This window comes from Sarcophilus harrisii, chromosome 2, assembly GCF_902635505.1.
Source record: "Sarcophilus harrisii chromosome 2, mSarHar1.11, whole genome shotgun sequence".
NCBI classification, from domain to species: Eukaryota; Metazoa; Chordata; class Mammalia; order Dasyuromorphia; family Dasyuridae; genus Sarcophilus; species Sarcophilus harrisii.
In genome coordinates this window covers 624,105,885-624,125,882 of record NC_045427.1, presented here as the reverse complement: position 1 = coordinate 624,125,882, position 19,998 = coordinate 624,105,885, and the positions used below count along the sequence as shown (strand labels likewise).

At 35.8% G+C, this 19,998-nt stretch overlaps 1 protein-coding gene across 3 annotated transcripts in view; it reads left to right on the top strand.

Moving 5' to 3' along the window:
• The window catches only part of ERLIN1 (ER lipid raft associated 1), a 48,679-nt gene that overhangs the window by 17,705 nt on the left and 10,976 nt on the right, over positions 1-19,998 (top strand). For 2 of the 3 annotated variants that reach the window (XM_031956695.1, XM_031956696.1), the window contains 3 exons: positions 146-271; positions 1,842-1,915; positions 8,500-8,558. In XM_031956695.1, the coding sequence (XP_031812555.1) occupies positions 146-271; positions 1,842-1,915; positions 8,500-8,558 (259 nt within the window). The remainder of the gene's footprint in view (positions 1-145; positions 272-1,841; positions 1,916-8,499; positions 8,559-19,998) is intronic. The other variant, XM_023497609.2, reaches the window with a different exon arrangement.

Here is a 19,998-nt window from a genome sequence, read left to right as displayed (position 1 = left end):
ATTTTTGAGCATTACTTTGTGTTCCCCAAATGTGTACCCTGTAGTTGGAAAATTCTAGTTTAGGTAGAAGTAGTATTCTTAATTGAGTACCCCTTAAAATACTGGATATTGTTTTGGAAAGTTCTCTTTTGTACTTCTCTTTCAGTATTTGATATTGTGAGGAACTACACTGCAGATTATGATAAGACTTTAATCTTCAATAAAATACATCATGAATTGAACCAGTTTTGCAGTGCCCATACCCTTCAGGAAGTTTACATTGAATTATTTGGTGAGTGCTTCCTCTCCCCCTCACCTCATTTTGACTATGCAGATTAACAACCTAGTATGGTAATACTAAATTGTGTGGCTTTTATAGATGCTTTTAAAATAAAAATTTACAAAATGTTTTTGTTTTATTGAGAGCAATTTTCTTAAAACATATAAAAATAAAAATTATATTTTTTAAATAATACTGTTAAACTACCCTAACTGGTTGACATGATTTGAGATTAAGTTATTTTTATTATAAGTTTAGATTTTAAGTGCTTTGGGAGAAAATCATTTTAAAGACATATTTTCTTAAACTCTTGGTAGTATTTGATTAAGTACAGATTGGTAAATTTCATCTATTTGCAAATTCTTTACACCTGACCTTTCTTAGTGGAAGAGAAATCTGGGAGTCAGCAAGGGTACTTATTCTACAAATTTCTGGTTTGAATAGATTAGTGTTCTTGAAGTTTGAGTACTGTTTTTTTTGGATAAACTAGGTTCTTAAGGTAAAGAGTTACTTCTCTTTTTCCTGAAGATTCAAAATCATTTTGAGGTAAGAGGAAGTTGACAGTAAAATCTTTCATTAGTGAAGAATGTGCAGATTTGGGGGATTGCCTTGTAGGCAACAATTGGCTAGGATATCTATCAACTAGAGCCTTGAGAATTGTGAATTATCAATTGGTTCAGATCTACTGAATAGATGGGAATGAAGCAGTTTGGTCTGTCCGGATTTGTTATGCACTCTTGTTAATCTAACACACTAATTGGTGAACACACTAGTCTGGTATTAGAGAAAACATGAGTTGAACTTGTGGAGAGTAAACTCTACAGACTTTCCTATGGACCTGTATCCAAAATCAAAATAATGCTGACAGTGATAGAAAAGTGATTTGTTATATTATGTATTTTGGAAAAGAGATATATGATTATTAGAGTGATATATAAAGTTGTACCTGATAAAGATTTTTATATATTAGTGTTCAGATTAGTGAAATTTATGACCTCATAGACTACAGATTTAAATTCTCCTCTGATTAAGTAATTTTGAGCAATTTGTTTACTTCCTTGATGTGATAATCCCTGCCACTTTTCCCACCACAGAAAGCTATATTACAAACATAGAATCATAGATTTAGGTCTAAAATTATTTAGTCCTAGCACCTTATTTTGCAAATGAAGATGGTAAACTCTAGAGAAGTTAAGTGGCTTCTCCAGAGCCAAGATTTGAAGCCTAGTCCACTAAACTCAGTGCTCTTTTGTTTTATAATATCACTTCTTTTAAAAAGAATTCTGGGGGCAGGTAGGTAGTGCAGTAAATAGAGCACTAGCCCTAAAGTCAGAAGGACTTGAGTTCAAATCTGTTCTCAGACACTTAACACATCCTGGCTATGTGACCCTGGGCAAGTCACTTAACTCTGATTGCCTCAGCAAAAAAAAAAAAAAGAAGAAGAAGAAGAATTCTGAACTTCACAAAAGAATTTTACTCTCTAAATTCCAGGATTGATCACAATAATTTTTGTTTAAATTTTAATAAAGTAGCAAAAATTTTATATGTGTAACATCTCTTATTTTCTTGCCTCCAAAAACAGATCAGATAGATGAAAACTTGAAGCAGGCCCTACAGAAAGACCTGAATGTCATGGCCCCTGGACTCACTATACAGGTAGGCTCAATGTCCTGGGAAGATTTTTTTTTTTTTTTTAAAGGAATTTGAGATTCTGAATTTAGGTCTCATTCATTCAACAAATTTTATTTAAGAGTGATAATGAAATGTTAGGTCATCCCTAATAAAGATCTTGATGGCTTTATGATTCATCTCATTTTAAAATTATTATTGCTTACTTTAATTATCATCCCTTTGAGTGCTTTTGAAAGGAAAAAGAAAGCAAGCTCAATCTTATTAAAGAAATTCAAGTCTGCACTCATATGTTGCTTTCCAAGATAGTTTCATGAATTTCAGTTCTATGTGGAATCTGGTACTTACAAAATAACTATATGCCTTAATTCATTGGGATTCTATACCTATTTATTTATTTATTAAAGAGAGAAAAAAGAGCTCCCTATTTCAAGATATTTATAATATTACTATAGCCTGAAAGTCTTAACAAGTAGGACATGACTGCTGAAACCTAGATTGATGCTGTGCAATTGCAGATAATAAATATTAGCAGTCTCAAGAAATATCAAAAGACTTATGTTAAGTCTCTGTGAAAGAAAGTGGGACCAGTTGAACATATGTGTTCGTTCTCTTTCTCTCTCTCTCTCTCTCTCTCTCACACACACACACACACACACACACACGGACTATTACTGTGTAAAAGGAAGAAATGTATACTTATATGGGGGCAAATGAAACAGTAGAAAAAGGAATAGGATGGACTGACCAATATGTTGTTATAAATGTTTGTATGGTGGAATTTATCTAAAAAATAAAGTAAGTAAAAGTTAATTTATGGTTCTTTAAGCTCATTGTCTTAAGCAGTTACATGAAATATTTATACATGAAAATTTTCATGAAATATTTATATATTATATAATATATAAGCCAAATATTGACGGTACATTCTTTTGTGTGTGAAAAAGAGTATGACCTACGATCCCTGCTTTCAGGAAATTTATACTCTTAATTGAAGGACAAGATCTAAGGACAAGGTCTAAAGATAAATTGCAAAAGTTAAAATAATAGGCCCCAGCAACAACAGATGATTTGACAAGGGCTGAATCTCTTTGGCCATCATACAGTCTGTTGTGAATGATTGAGGTGATAGTTTAGCCTGGTGCAGTTCAGGGGGCATTGTGAAGGTAGGGTTTGAAATGAGACTGGGTAGAGGAATAGCATGTGAATGAACCAAAAATAGTGGAAGCAGGAACATTCTGAGTAGATCAGAATACACAAAGCAACAAAAGTTGAAAAGTCTCTGTCTTGTGGGGAGACCGTGGGATTCATTCAGAAGATCTGGGTTTAGATTCCGACCAGGCTAATTATTTGCTATCTTGTCATTGTGAAGGAGGGACTTCAACTCTCTGGATTTTAGCTTCTTCTACCATAAAGTGGAGGGTTGGCTTGTGATATTTGCTAAGGTACTCCTTGTGTTCTGTATCCTTGAATCCTAGAAGTAGGATGAATACTAAGACAAGAAGAGATTAAAGGCAAGAAATTAGGTTAGGTTATTGGAATAGTCCAAGAAAAGGATCTCATCTGGAGTGAGCAGGTGACATGGTCAGATTTACCTTCTTTAGAAAAATCACCATGATAGCTGAGTGGAGGATATAATTGGTATGAGAAGAAGGGAGCAGAGAGGGCAGATAGAAGATTATTCAGTAGCCTAGTCAAGAGATGATGAGGGCTTCCATTACAGCTGTGACTGTGAGTGGAGAGAAGGGGATCACTGAAAGATTTTGGGAAGATAGACGTGACAAGATTTGGTGATGCTCTGGAGGGAAGAAGGAGAAGCCAAGGGAGACACTTGGAGTTTAGGCCTTGGGGACTGGAAGAATGGCAGTATCCTTGGCAATAATAGAGAAATTCAAAATGGGTGAAGATTTGGAGGGGAAAGATAACAAGTTCTGTAACAAGTGGCTTGCCAATGACGTGTCTCCAAGAGACACAGTGTACTCTTCATAGGAAAAGATACTAAAACATTAATTCATCAAAAACTCGGGAGACTTCAGTTCAAATTCAACCTCAGATACACATGAGCTGTGTAAACGCTGGGCAAGTCACTTAACTCTAACCTCTGCCTTTTTTCTCATCTATAAAATGGGGGTGATAATTGCACTTAATTGCAATTGTTGTAAGGATCAAATGAGATAATATTTGTAAAGCATTTTGCAAACCTTAAGTCATTATATAAATCTTAGCTATCGTTACTAAAATATATTCAAGCAATTGAAAGTAGCTGTATACAGTGAGAACATTCTAATGAGGGAACCTTTTAGAACCTTCCTGAAAGGATGTGGTGAGAGTTACATAAGAACAATAAGGGTCCTGGGAACAACTGGGTTTGTTCTGAGAAAGAGAAGGGAAGGGAAAAATGGGGAATTCATAAAGATTGTAGAATGGAGGTAGAAGGATGGGCTTAATGGGGAATGTCCTACTTGTCATAACATAAGGTAAATGAGCAATGGAGGAAGAGGTGAAAGGAATGGGCATCAGATGGACCTTGTTCTTCTCTGAGATAAACAAAGGAGGATTGGGAACATATAAACTTTTGTATAGAGATATAAAACAAATTTACCAGGGCAGTAAGAGGTGGGGGTTGGTGAAGAGTTCAGCCCCCTAATCAAGAGGAAGGGAGATCTGGAAGTCAAGAAGGGAATGACAAATTGTGGTATATGAATGTGATAGAATATTACTATCCCATAAGAATTAACTTTAAAAGAGATGATTTCAGAGAATCTAGGTTAGTATGAATTGACCTTAGTAATGTGAACAGAATCAGGACATTTTAAACAAGGGCAACAGCACTCTCAAGAAAAACAACTGTGAAAAACTTAAGAACTCTAACAATACAATGACCAACCATAACTTCAGAGAGCTGATGATGAAACATACTTCCTTCCCCCTGGCAGCAGAAGTAATAAGCTCAAGATACAGAAAGACACACGTTTTTGGACATGATCCCTGTGTGGATTTACTTTGCTTGATTCTGCTTACTTATTATGATTTTTTTCCCCTCTTTCTCTTAATTTTGAATTGGAGAGAAGGGATTTTTGGTGAAAGATGAGAAGGGGAACTAGCAACAGTAATTCCCAAACCAAAGTTACCATTTAACCAAAGGATTTACGTGTTTCATGTCATTATTATTTAGGAATCAAAACCTAGATTCACTGAAAGTACTGAATTTTTAAAACCTCACATGATATTCATTTTGTTGTGGAAAATCCATTTTTTCCCCCTTTGCAGTTCTTACAATGAGAAGTTACTCTTTTGTTTTTGTGTTAGCTTTAGCTTTACAATTATTTTTGATGCGAATTGGTATTTTCTTTGATTTAACTCATTTTTCTAGCTTTAGTTTATGAAAATGGGGCCTTGTGTTAGGGAGAGGCTGTACCTCCTGATGCACTTTTGGGTGGAATGCTGAGTCTCTTGGATTTGTGCACAGACGCCAATTCCAGAGGCCAGACTGTTCCTTGGATCTTTGAGGTTCAGAGTGCTAGATCTTCAGGATATTCTGTGACATTTCTAGACCTTCCTCTAGACCCTCTTCACTAAATTGTGAGCTTTCCGAGAACAGAAACTGTCTTTTGCTTCTTTTTGTATTCCCAGCACATAGCATATAAGTAGCTGCTGGCACATAGGAAGTGTTTAATGTTTATTGACTCTTTTCTGAGCACTGTAGTGTCATGCTAGTTTGCTGCCCATTTCACTACTCTCCGGTACTTTCATGATCCCCATCATAGTGCTTTGTGATACTCTGGTGCTTTTTCAGGGGAACCCTCCATTTTTGTTGCCTCTGGTCACAGAACACTTTACATCTCTGGATGTGCCACGAGGCTGCCATTTGTTGGTACCAGCTTTGGTGGTGGGCCCTCCTTCTATCATTCTTGTGCTTCTGGCTGTCTTTTTTTGAGTAGTTGTATGGGGGGGGGGGGAAGTCACTGTAGTTTCTAATTGAATTTCTAGGTCATTATTCTGTCTTGATATAAATCTTGGGTTTTTCTGGCATGGGTTTGTGGAAGTTGGGTGGCTTCTCTCCATTCTGGCAGCTTTCTCTGTGAAAATACCCTCATTACAGATGGTATTATAGATAAGGATACTGAGATTCAGAAGGGCTGAGGGAGTTATAACCTATCTTTTTTACTCAACCATTGTCAGAAGTGGGATTGAAACCCACTTCTTCCTGCTTCCAGATCCAGTGTTCTGCTATGCCATATTGATATACTTGGAGAAAGGCACAAGCAGCAGAGAGGAATAGGAAATGTCTCATACAGGGAATGACTTTGAATTCAGAAAGAAGTGTAAAGGAGAAGCAAGTACATTTTAGGCATGGATGATACCTGGGTCAGGATGTATAGAGGTGGGAAATTTGAAATGTTGGCAGCAGGTAGCCAGATGTGGTCAGACCATAAAGTGCATGAAAATGATTAATGGGTAAGGCTTTACTGGTGAATCAAAGGAAATCATTTTTGATCCTAGTGACTATATGGAGCCACAAGAGCCAGGAACATAGCATGGTCAAACATAGACTTTATGAACATTAAATTGATAGTCATATGAGATTTGGTTTGGAAAGAGTGAGGCTTGAAATAGGGATCCCAGTTGAACACTGCAGTAGTTTGGGTGAGAGGGGATGATGTCTGGACAAAGGTGATGACTATTGGTAGATAGAAAGGAGGTGAATTATGAAAGTAGAATTGACAAGATGTGGCAACTGGTTAAATATTGGTGTTGAGGAGGATCAAATATATTAACTCTGAAGCTATGAATCTGTGTGAATAGGAAAGTGGTGATCCCTTGAAAAAGACAAGCAAATTATGTATTAGAGGCAGATTTTTGGGGAACGATAGTGAGTTGTTTTAGACATGTTGAGCCTGAGGTACCAGAATAAGGACTGGGAGTTATCTGCATGGAGATAATTAAATCTGTAGGAGCTGATGATCAGCAAGAGAGAAAAGAGGGGGGATGGAATTCTAGCAAAGGTGACAGAAATGGAGATACAAGAAACAAAACGGAAAAGTATCTGAAAATGTAGAAAAGAGCATATCTTAAGGGGAGAGCCTGGTTAACAGTATTAAAGAGAGTTCGAAAGCAGGACTGAAAAAATATTATATTAGACAATTAAGAGATCTTTGGCAATTGTCACTTCAGAAGTAAATGAGAATATGTGCAAAAATGTTTATAGCAGCTCTTTGTAGTGGTAAGGAAATGGAAATTGAGTGGATGGATGTCTACTCCACTCAGTTGGGGAATGGCTGAATAAGATATGGTGTGAAAATAATGGAATGTTATTATTCTATAAGAAAAGATAATCAGGATGATTTCAGAAAAGCCTGGGCTTACATGAACCAATCCTGAACGAAGTGAGTAGGTACACTTTCTAGGTAAATTCTGGTCTTTGTTAATACAAGTATATGATGTCTGAAGAAATAGATAGAATGTCTGAGTTTTGTTAGATGGACTGTGCCTGTTATGAAACTAACAGAGAGAGAAGGTAATATTCTTACCTCTTGGAAGGAGAACAATAATAAATGATAAATGAAAAGGCATTAATTGCCTACGTTGTGCTTTTTTTTTTTTTTTTTTTTTGCACTAAATATTGGGAATACAAGTAGAAAAAGCTAACCACTCCCTGCTGACAAGTATGTTCCCAGTCCAATTGGAGGAAGTAACATAAAATAGAAATTTAGTTGCAAGGTAAATGGAAAAGTCCCAAAGGACAGGTGGAGGTCAGTAGCTTTGTATAGACAAGGAAGATGGTAAAACATGGGGTCCATTGAAAGGAATAGAGCTGATGACGCCATCTCTCCAAGCCATCTGAGCATTCAGACTGTCTATACAACTATCATCCATGGTGCAGATTGGGGAACAGAAAAACACATTCATTGTCAAATCTTTTAATTGCATTAAATGACCATAATTCCTTTGATCTAATAAAATTCAATCTGATTTGTAGTATTTTGAATCTTTGTAAAGTAACAAGAAAATCAAAGGTTTCAAATTGGAGATCAGTACTATTTTGTGTAGAAAGTAGGGAACATTGTTTTTCAGGCTGGGTCAGAGTAATACTGTCTCAGAATTGCTTAACATTAGTATCAGACAAAACTTTGTTCTTGGAACAACATCCATTATGGGATACAAAGTCTATCCTGTATGTTTGTTGGTTAAATACAGGTAGTTATACAGTAATGATATTAATTCATTGTAGCTAAATCATGATGTAATATCATTCCCTTGATTGTCCAAGACATAAATTGAGTGATTAGTGACAATCTGGGTTACTGCTTGAAGTGCTGGCAATTTTTATTCCTTTGAATCTACATCTTATTGCCATGTCACTTATGTGGGTGATCGTTGTTCATGTAAAATTAAGTGATCCCAGTAATATTTCACCTAACATTCTGTTTTTGGTAAACCAGTTAATAAATATAGGATATGCCTTTCTTGAGTTTTCCAATAGACTCTCTTCTTTGCTCTAGGTATCAGAATTAATTGTGAAACATTCATAAACACTTCAAGGCTGCAAAGCTGTTAAAGATATATTTAGATACCTTTTTAAAATATACTTTGGCTTTTTTTCTTAATAGGCTGTGCGTGTTACAAAACCCAAAATCCCAGAAGCCATAAGAAGAAATTTTGAGCTAATGTGAGTAATGTTCATGAGAACACACTGTTTCAAAATAGGGTTATCTGAAGACCAGCCCCCATAGACTAGGGAAGATTTCAGCATTGAACTGTACTCAGTTGGGGGAGGGAGCAGCAGAGCATGTGTACCTTCGTTTATTAGCTTCATATATGTTATAGACATCTTCAAAAATATCTTGTCACTAAGACAATGTTACTTTAGTTTTTATTTTTCTTATAAAATATTTTCTCTTTTATTTTGGGCTTGTGTCTTTGTTTTTAATAGTCTTTTGAAATGTATGCCATCTTGTGCCCTCTTCTTTTAATTTGAACCGTGTAAGAAAACCATGAAGTAGCAATCCAGAGTCCTCTCAGAAGAGTGGCTTTGTAATCTTTGCTCAGGACCATTGTTGGAAACCTAGTATAGGGACTTGAGCAAAACCTTCAAAGAATCTATTGAGATGAAAGAATCTGTCATCCTTGTAAATTCTCAAATCATATTTCATTATTGTACTGATTATATTGGATGCAATTCACTTGAAGTTTAGATATCTGTTGTGTGCAGTCATACATTGACAGTAGTAATAGAATCTTTCCAGGTGAAACTCATTTGAGTAGCTTCTTGTTTCTGAAGATAGTCTCCTTGGTTTGTATCCTGAGCTTGGCTATAGATTTGGGGGTATATGTTAAGGATAATGGATAACTTGCCATGTCCTAAACTGAATTATCTTTTGTTGAAATCCCTCCCTCTTCCTAACTTAGCTGTTATTGTTGAAGATACCATTATATTCCTACTCAACCAGGCTTACATCCCAATAAGAACTAATCCTCGACTCCTCACTCCTTTTCAACTCCCATATCCAAAGAGCTGCCAAATCCTGTCATTGCTACCAGACTTTATTTGTTGTCATTGAGCCCATGTCTTTCTTGTTTATTAGAACTTCATGAATAAAGTTGTAGAATTTCTTGCTGAGCTGAAGATAGTATGCTACACTCTGGTTTATAGTATTGTACTAATTAGAAAAAACATCACTTTGGCACCATTTTCTAGCATACCTTCAAAGAGACTGACACTTCAGCCCTTTGTGACCATGTGGCTGGTAGTGCCCTCTCTAATTCAGCCTTTCTTTTGTTAGATTGATCTGTATTGCTCTAATCTTGTCATTCCATTGCCCCCAAACTTTCAGTAACTGAACAATGCTAATAACAATGGCTAAAGAAAATCTTCCAGATCTCTGATCTGGAGATTAAGGTTCTCTGTAACCAGATTCCATCTTTTCTTTTCACTTAATGCTGCTTGTTCAGCATTTCAGTATACTTTTTTTTGAGAGAGGTCAGGGTAAATATCAGATCAGGGAAGAGGAGACAGAATCAGCCATTCAGTCAGGATCAGAGTTGGACTAAAAACAGTTGGCTGTGCATTTCAGCAGCCTAAACTTTATTTTGCTATCTTAGCTTGTCCAGCCCTTTGTTTTTGGATTGATATGTGAAGCAAAGGATCCATTGGTAGCAAGAGTTATCTTCTCCACATCAGGGGTGTGTGGGTGGCTGTGTATGTGTGTGTGTGTGATTTTTCCCTATAAAAATAGTGCTACTATGTTGCTACATTTTGACTTAGAAAATGCAGTAACTTTAAAAATTGAATTCCTTAACATGTTCAATGTTGTTAAGTTACTAGGTTTAAGTTGTGGAAATGGAAAATGTGATTTGAATGAGAAGCATTTAGGGCTAATCATTTTTAGAGATTATTTTTTGAATACTGGCTTTGCTCTGGCTAGGTTCTGCCACTGATGACTTAGAAGACATTGATCAAATCACCATCCATCTCTTTGGGCCTTAGTTTGCTCACAATTTCCCTGTGCCTAAAAAGCCTTTCCTTCTCCTTGTCACATATTTAAGTGTCCATTAAGATCCAATTCATATTTCCCCTTCTTTATGAAATTTTCCCTGTCTCCCTTAGCTTACCATGGCTTTTTCTTTTGAATCCTTGAGATTTAAAAATTTTTAATCTTTTAGTCTTTTATTTTTACAGTATGTTCATTTTCAAATGCATTCTCTTCACCCTGCATTGTTCTTTGAGCTTTTTTAACAAAGATTTTTTTTAAAGAAAAATAGAAGTTCTTAAAATATCTGAACAACACGTGTACCTTGTCTTGACATTGTGTACAATATTCTGCATTCATAGTTTCCCCACTGCCTTTCCACCCTCCTTCCTTTCAGTGAAGGGAAGAAAGTGTATTTTCTCTTTTCTAGGCCCAATCTTGGTCAGTGTAATTATAATATTCAGGGTTTGGTTTTTTTTTTTTTTTTTTTTTTTGCTGTTGTTTCTACCATATATATTAATGTAGTCATAGTGTATTATTTTCCTGACTACTTCATTCTGCATTTGTTCATCTAAGTCTTCCCAGACATCTCTGCATTCTTCATATTTGTCATTTTTAATGGTACCTCTGAACTCTTAGAGCATGTAGTATCTTGTACATTTGGTGCTCCTCAGAAACAATAGATTTATGTAGCTTTACCTTTCTATATGCAAAATGTCTGTAAGAGAAGATTCTGTTATATGTTGTAGGTTCCCATAGGAATATAATCTGAAAGGCAAGATACTTAGCAAATACTGATTGAGTTGAATTGTTATTTATTATACTTTGGATTTCCAATACTAGTAAAGTGCCCAACACATAGTAGGTGTATAGTAAATGTTTGATGTAATAAAAAAAAAATTAGTTTTGATGTCAAAGGTTTTCCTTCAAGGTTTTAAAAAATTATTTGGTTGAGAGTCTAGAAAGTTTCTAGTTTGTCCCATTAGACCATATAGTTGCTTCTTAGGCTCAGTGTACAGTCAGAAAGTAGCACCATGGGCTACTTATTTCTGTCATTGAGGTTCCCAAATAGACTAACTCATCTATTGTCCCAGCATAAACTAACAGACTAAACTCCTAAGGGAAAACTCTAGTTTCCCAGGGAATCATGATGGTAATTTTGGTTTGGGTCTGAACTTGAGATTTTATTAGTATATAGAACTTGCAGTCTAGACATTCCCTTCACAGATATGGTCTGGCAATTCATCTGTAATGCATAGTTTCAGAGAAGGTTAAGTGACTTACTTAGCAATGATTACATAGATGACACTTTGGAGGCAGAATTTGAATCCAAAATTCTTGGCTTTCTATCCACTATATCATAGTGCCTATATCTATATCATAATATAGCAGCATATGGCTACAATATGGCAACAATAACTGTGATTAATTTAGTGCTTTTAAGAGTTGCAGAGCATTTCTATCACAACAGATCTGTGAGATATGTAGTACAAGTAATATTTCCATATTATAGATTTGTAAACTGAACATTAGTGAAATTAAGTGCCTTGTCAATGGTTATATAGTTTGTATATAACAAGGACAACTACTGAAACAAATAAATAGATGCTTAGTAAATATTGAGTAAGATAATGGTCAAGATAGATCTAGCTTTAAATTCTGTTTTCAGCATTAATTTAGGACATGGTCTTGTACACGTCATTTAACATCTCTTGAACCTCAGTTTCACTTTCTGTACAATAGGTTTTCTAATATTTACAATCACACAATTTGTAGACTTGAAGTGCTTATATGAAAGTTCTGTGGAGTTGTAGTTGGGCATTGCATTGATCTGAGTTTTACTACTACTAATTGAAGAATTGTAAATTGAATGTTAAGTTATGGAGATGAATAAGAAAGGACTAGAATTATTGCTTGTGGAAAAATAGTGTCGTGTTAACAAGACTACAGAAAGTCTAATTGCCCTGCTCCTATTTTACTTTTGTTCATCAAGAAGCAAATAGAATAGGGGAGAATTAAAACCTAAGGTGGGTGAGAAGATAGTAAGAAAGCACCTAAACTCCTTTTAAGTGAATTTAAATCTATAGGCTCAGACTAATTAAATCTCATCTGACAGAATCTACAAAGAATAAATTCTCCAATAATTGGAGTACAGGCAGCATATGTAATAAAGGCAACATGAAGGAGAGACAAAAATACCATTGAAGGAGCAAAAGGAAGAGAATTCACAGCTAAGTGAATGGAGAGGCAAGTTGAAATAAGGAAAGATAGAGAATGGTATGGTGTTTGTTGGTCCTTGAAGAATGATTTTTTGCAATCTTAGCTTTTATTGTTGTTAGCCTTTCTGACATCTTGGATAATTACCATGATGAAATACCTGTTCAGTTCTTCCTCATGTGCTACAGACCAGAACTGTAAGGACATCCTGAAATTCTGATATTTGGGGCCACAACAGATTTATGCTGACTGATCTCAGCTGGGGCCCTCATTCCAGCAAAACAGCCTTCCTCCTTCTTCTCCCTAGTTGATTTGTTGTCACACCACACTAGCTATTCCAGATTTTTTCTTCTCAATTAAGCCTCATACCACTCACTCCCTACACTTCCCACATCCTCAGGACCTCCTTGCCTTATACTTCAAAAAAATTCAGCCCATTCCCTGAGAGCCTTGTCTTTATCTGCTATTGCTTGGACATCTCACCCCCACCGTCTCTTCTTTTACTCCAGATCTGGAAGATTTCCCTTTTGCTTGCTAAAGTCAGTTCCTCTGTATCAGTCATGTCAAACTGAAATAGAAATGGGTTATTAAACCATATTGACTTAGGTAACCACACAATAACATTATCTACGTTTCATTATATTTTTATTTACTTAAAAATTGTCCAATTACATTTTTGTCTGGTTCAGGCTTCTTTTTTGATATCTCTCTTATAAATATGCTCTTGGTCTCTTCCTTTCTTCATCAGAAGATTGAACCTATTTTCACCTCACTCTTTAATCTTGAATCTCTGTCTTGACTCCTTCCTTGCTGTTTACAAATACACCCAAATCTCCTCCATCTTTATTTTATTTTATTTCATTTTTTTGCTGAGGCAATTGGGGTTAAGTGACTTGCCCAGGGTCCAGCTAGGAAGTGTTAAGTGTCTGAGACCAGCTTTGAACCTGACTTCAGGGCTAGTGCTCTATTCACTGTGCCACCTAACTGCCCTCTCCTCCATATTTAAATACCCTTCCCTTGATCCTACCATGCCAGCAACTTTCAGACTACACGTATTCTCCTTTTTTTCAGCTAAATTCTATGGAAAAGCTATCCCAATGTGATGCTCTCACTCTGTCCTGTCTCTTCTAAACTTCTTCAGTATGGCTTAATACCTTAATACCCAACTGAAACTGCTTTTTTCAAAGTGATCAGTGTTCTCTTGGTTGCTAAATCTGTTAACTTTTTTTTTTTATCCTTATTATTCTTGTGACCTCTGCAGCCCTTGATACTATTGACCCATCTTCTCCTTTTGGACACTTTCTCAGAGTTTTCGCGACATTGTTCTCACCTGGTTCTCCTATATCACTTATATGTCTTTTTTCCAATTTCCACTTAACCATGGATGATCCCCCAAAAGTCACTTCTAGGGGCCTTCTTCACTTTTCTCTCTATACTCTTTGATGATTTTATCAGCTTCCTAGATTGAATTATCATTTCTCTGCAGATGATTTCCATATCTGTTCATCTGTGCCTAATTTCTGTTTTTAGTCTCACATTACCAACTAAATGTTTCAAGCGTAATATCCTACAAGTATCTCAAATTCAATAAATCTAAGATAGAATTCATTATTTTTCCTCCTACACTCTTCTAAACCTCTCTTATGGTACTGCACTTATCCAGTCACTTGTCAGATTTTGTAATCCTGACTGGGCTCAAACACCACTTTCTCTATAACTTCTCTTATCTCCTCTCTACATATTCAACCATCAGCCTAATTCAGGTACAAATCACCTTTCTCCTAGGCCCTCAAATCCTGTTTTTCACTTTTGCCTTCTGTCCAGCTTTAGTCCATTCTTCACTCAGCCCTGAAAGTACAAGTCCATTGTTTGACATTTAAAACTTTCACATCCCTCCTCTCTGCCTTTTCAATCTTTTCACATTTTACTCTCCAGACTGCTGCTTGCAGTCTCAAAGGTGACATTCTATCTATCCTCTGATCATTGGCCTTTGCACTGGGTCAGCACTACACTTGGAATTCTTTCTCTCCCAATCTCCAACTTCTACTAATTTTGACTACCTTACTCTGCTCAAGCATCTCCCCTAGGAGACCTTTCCTGGTTACCCTAGCTGTTAGTTTCATCTCTTCAACGAGTCTTTCCATCTATTCAATATTTATCTTGCATATTCTGATTTTTATATATTGTTTTTCCTTTGTTAGAAGATAAACTTCTTGAGGTTAGGGACTGTTTCTGCTTTTTCTTTGTATTCCTAGTGGATAGCAAAATGCTTAATAAATACTTATGGATAGCTTGACAGTCTTTTACAAAAAATCACATATTTTACTAAAACTTAATACTAAACAAATGCCAATTCAGCTAACTGAACTTGCTCATTAAATATAGATATTTAATTAATTGATTTGAACATTTAAAATGTTGTAATTTTTCACTTATGCTTAAGCCGCCATCAGAATTCTTTGTCCATTTGTTTTCTCTTAAATAATTGTAGATCATATGAATCCCATTCTTCTGCATCTGCTTTGATTTTTTTTTTAGCTGCATTATTTTCCCCCTTATTTCTTTGTATTCTTCATGCTTTATCAGCATTATAATATTTCATTAAAGTACCTTATTTAACCATTCCCAGATGTGGACTTTTAGGTTTATTTCATGGGGGGAGGAGGGGAGGGCAATTACGTATAATTCTAAAATAAAAATTTTTCAACAGATGTTTTTTGAATGGTTTTTTATAATAATTTCAGGCTGTGTTCCCAGTGGAATCATTGGGTCAAAGTCTGTAATTGTATTTGTAATTTTTATTGTGTATTGCCAGATTGTTTACCAAAAAGATAATAAAAGTTTTCAATCCTTCCAGCAGCAAATAACTGTGAGTGTACCTCCCCCCAACCCTTTTAGCATTGAGTTTCACTACTTTTATTTTGTAAGTTAATTTTTGTAAATTACTATTTTTTTAATAGCTTTTTATTTACAAGATATATATGCATGGGTAATTTTTCAGCATTAGCAGTTGCAAAACCTTTTGTTCCAGTTTTTCCCCTCTTTCCCCCCACCACTTCCCCCAGATGGCAGGTAGACCAATATATGTTAAATATGTTAAAGTATATATTAAGTACAATATATGTATACATATCCATACAGTTAGAAAAATTATTTTTTAAATGAACAAGTTTTACTTTTTTTTCCTCTTACATTCTACCCCATTGGGTACAGGGAAAGAAGGAAGGTAAATAAAAATAAAATCTTTGTTAAAAATATGCATAGTCAAACAAAACAGATTCTTTCATTAACTGTGTCCAAAAAACATGTTTCTTTCTGTATCCTAAGAGTGACCATCTCCTCACTATTAGGTGTAGGGATGGTATGCTTTTTTTGTCCAGCCTTTGGAACTCATAGATGGTAGTTATGTTGATTATAATTCTTACAGCTTTCAGAGTTGTGGAGTTGTGTTTTTATATTGTTGTTCTTGGTTCTCCTCATTTTGATCTCCATAAGCTTTAACTTCTTCAACATAATTTTAAAAAAGTTTGATGTTATAATATAAATTGTTCTAACTATGCTCACTCGAGTCTTTTAAAACACACACACACACACAACTATTTTCTGATTTCATTCTTCATCAGTTCATATAAGTCGTTCCATAACTCTTTGAAAGGAAGAAAGTAAATATACATTTACTAAGTACCTAGTACTTGCCAGACACTGTGCTCTATATTATCTCATGTGATTCTCACAGCAACTTTTGGGAGGAGGATACTGTTCTTCTCCCCATTTTACAGTTGAGGAAACTGAGGCAGATAGAGGGTAAGACATAGTCTTAAGTGTCTGAGCCTGGATTTGACTTAGTATTCCTGATTCTGGGTCCATTACTCTATCCACTGTTACCTAACTGCTTTTCTTCATTTGTCACAGCAGAATTGTATTCAATTATGGGCATATACCAAAATTTCTCACTGGTAGGCATTCCCTTAGTTTTTGCTTTTTGCTACCACAAAAAGAGCTTTTGTAAATAAAGTATCTTTTCTTTTTTGATGTTTGGGGGAATAGCCCTAGCAGTGGTAAATATGTTAAATTTAAATCAAAAGATTGAGAAAATAATTTCATTACTTTTTGTCATTTTTGTCAGTATGAAGTGATATATGAGCAATATTTTAATTTTTGATTTTTAGTGAGATTGATTATTGTTTCAAATGATCATTAAAAATTGGTGGTCTTTTGGCAGTTGTCAACTAGGTGTTCTCTATTGTAGATTGGGAAAGTACCCTCTGAGCGTTTTTTAAATCTTATTAGCTCATTAGAAATTTTCAAGAGTTTGTGCTTAGAATTTTCTTTCAATTTGTTCTATTATGAGCTGAATGTCTTTTAATTTTTTCCCCCTGAGGCATTTGGGGTTAAGTGACTTGCCCAGAGTCACACAGCTAGGAAGTGTTAAGTGTCTGAGGCCAGATTTGAATTCAGGTCCTCCTGACTTTTCAGGGCTGTGCTCTATCCACTGCATCAACTAGCTGCCCTTGAATTACTTTTAATTTTAAAGGGAAATCCTTTTGTAGCATTTGCATCAGGAGAAAGGATCCTCAAAGTCCCTGCCTCCTTTTACCTGTAAGGTACCTGAATACTGATTATATGTTGTGACTGGTACTGTTGGAAGGAATGTACTCTTTGTGGCTCCATGATGTATTGAAATAAGCCTTATATCTCTAAACCTGTCTCTAAACCCAGTGTTCTGTCACTTTGCCAAAACCCACCCTTGACTTATCTGCATCATCTGCTTTCTCTACTCTTCCTTGCACGCTGCTAAAGAAAATCATTCAATCATGTTGACCAAGCCCCTCTGTGAATTTGGGGTCTTTGTACAAAGAAAGTCTTTTATTCTTTCCCATTTGAAACTGTTACATTCCCTACAATGACTGACTTTTTTTAAAAAAAAAAATGTTTTTATTGTAAACCTGATTTTCAAAAAAGAGAGCATTTCCATTTCCATACACAAAGCAGAGTATAAAAAGTAAATAAGAAAAATATGAAACCTTTAATCTACATTTTTATACTGCATTGGCTTTTCTAAGCCACCTAATATTCTCCTCAAGTATACACTGTCATTCCTTCTCTCTCCATCTCAGCAGAAGACCTTTGTCTCCTACTTTGTTGAAAATTCACTGTAAGCTCTCTTGGCTCCCTAGAACCTCTCCATTTTCTCTTTTTTGCTTATGTTCCTGAAAAAAGGTGAGCTTTGCTGTATTTTTTCCTGGCTCCTTTGGGAACCTGACTAGAGCATTTTTCCTTCCCTATTGATTCCTCGATCATGATCAAATGTCCCCCAATCTTAAAAACCCAGCCAACCAACCTTCTCTTAAACCCTGCCATTTCTTCAAATTATCTTCCTGTAGCTCTTTTTTTGGTAACCATTCTTAGAAAGCTTTGTCTATACTCACTGCATCCATTTCCTCACTTCTCACTTCAGTCTAGTTCTTGGTACTCCTGTCACTTGACTGAAATTGTTCTTTTCAAGATTAGTGCAGTTTTTGACTTTGACGACCACATTCTCATTCTAGATTAGTCCCCTTCTTCTCCCCCCCCCTTTTTTTTTTGAAGTTGTTTTGCTTTGGCTCTTTATCAAACCATGCCTTCTCTTATTTCCTTTACTGTATCATCATCCATTTCTTGACCATTAATTGTAGGTGTTCCCAAAGCTCTGTTCTGAGTTTTCTCTTATACTTTCAATATGATCTCTTGCTATTTCATCAGTTCCCCTGGGTTCAGCTGTCCTCATGATGAAGATTTATTCTGTTCAGTTCAGACATGCAAATGCGCAGACACAGATATAGTGTTACTTCTGGTTGTAAAAAAGAACAGGAAGCAAAGTAGATTCCTGTCAGTGAGGAATGATCAAACAAATCATGGTATATTGCAATAATGGAATATTGGTATTAGAAGAGGTAGCAAATGAAGTAGGTACCTAGAAGGATGTTTGTGAACTGATGTGAGAGTGAAATAAAAAGCCGCAGGAGGACAGTCTGTACAATAATCAATGACATTTCAGAAGAATAATTCTGACTCCTATCACAGTATCTGAGAGGTGGAAGATGACTTCATTAACCAGTGAGTCCAATCTGGATATGAAATACTAGGCTTTGCTTGAAGACCTCCAAGTAGAGGAACCTGCCACCTCTCTAGGCAACATTCCATTTTGGGACAGCTTGAATTGCTAGGCACAAGAGCCCTGGTATGGCAATTTCTCTCCCCATTCACCCAAATCCCTGGTCTTCCTTTCATCCCATCTGCCTCAGCCATCATCTGAGGAAGTTACTCTGTGAAGAAGGGACCAGTCGTCCCCACCAGCTCCTACACCCAGAATTTATAACCCAGACTAACTGAAGCTTTCAAGGTACGTCAGGGAGAGAGAGGAATCAGTGGTTGCCAAGAAAGTCAAACTAGCACCACCATCACCTTGACTACCATTTCCCTGTAGATCCTGATGGAGCCCAGGACCCTGAGCCAAAGAGTTTTGGGAATAGTAGTGATTTGGGGAACACTGGTTTGGTGTAATCTTCTGTCACCTAGGTCATTGAGTTGAATTGTATTGTATCATTCCCAGACTTTTTTAATATATTTTATACATACATACACACACACACACACACACACACACACACACACATACATATGTATACACACACACACATATATATACACATATACATACATACATATAGGCCTTATTAAGCTTGTCTCGTCAGCTGCCTGCCGGACATTTATGTCTGAAATGGTTCTAGAGGAATTTCAGGTTCCTTTTGTTTTTGTTTTTGTTTTTTTAAAACAATTTGACCTACCCACCAATCTACTCTATCAATTTATTCAAGGCCCTTATTTTTTTAACCTTGTAAGACAAACCACCTACCTTCTTTTTATCCTTCTTGAATTTTAACTCATCCGATTCTATATCTTAAGTCTTTATCCTCCACAATCCTTTTATATCCATTTATTTCTTTTTGGGGGAGGCAGCTGGGATTAAATGACTTTGCCCAGATTCATTCAGCTTGTAAAGTATCTAAAACCAGATTTGAATTCAAGTTCTTCCTGACTTCATGTTGAAACACATTATTCTCTCCCCCTAAATCTCCTCCCAACTTTACTAATTTCCCTGGGGATGGTGCCATCCTTTTAATTACTCTGATTTGAATTTTTTTTTTTTTTGTTATAGCTTTTTATTTACAAGATATATGCATGGGTAATTTTCCAGCATTGATAACTGCAAAACCTTTTGTTCCAATTTTTCCCCTCCTTCCCCCCCACCCCCTCCCCCAGATGGCAGGTTGACCAATACATGTTAAATATGTTAAAGTATAAGTTAAATACAATATATGTATACATGTCCAAACAGTTATTTTGCTGTACAAAAAAAATCAGACTTTGAAATAGCGTACA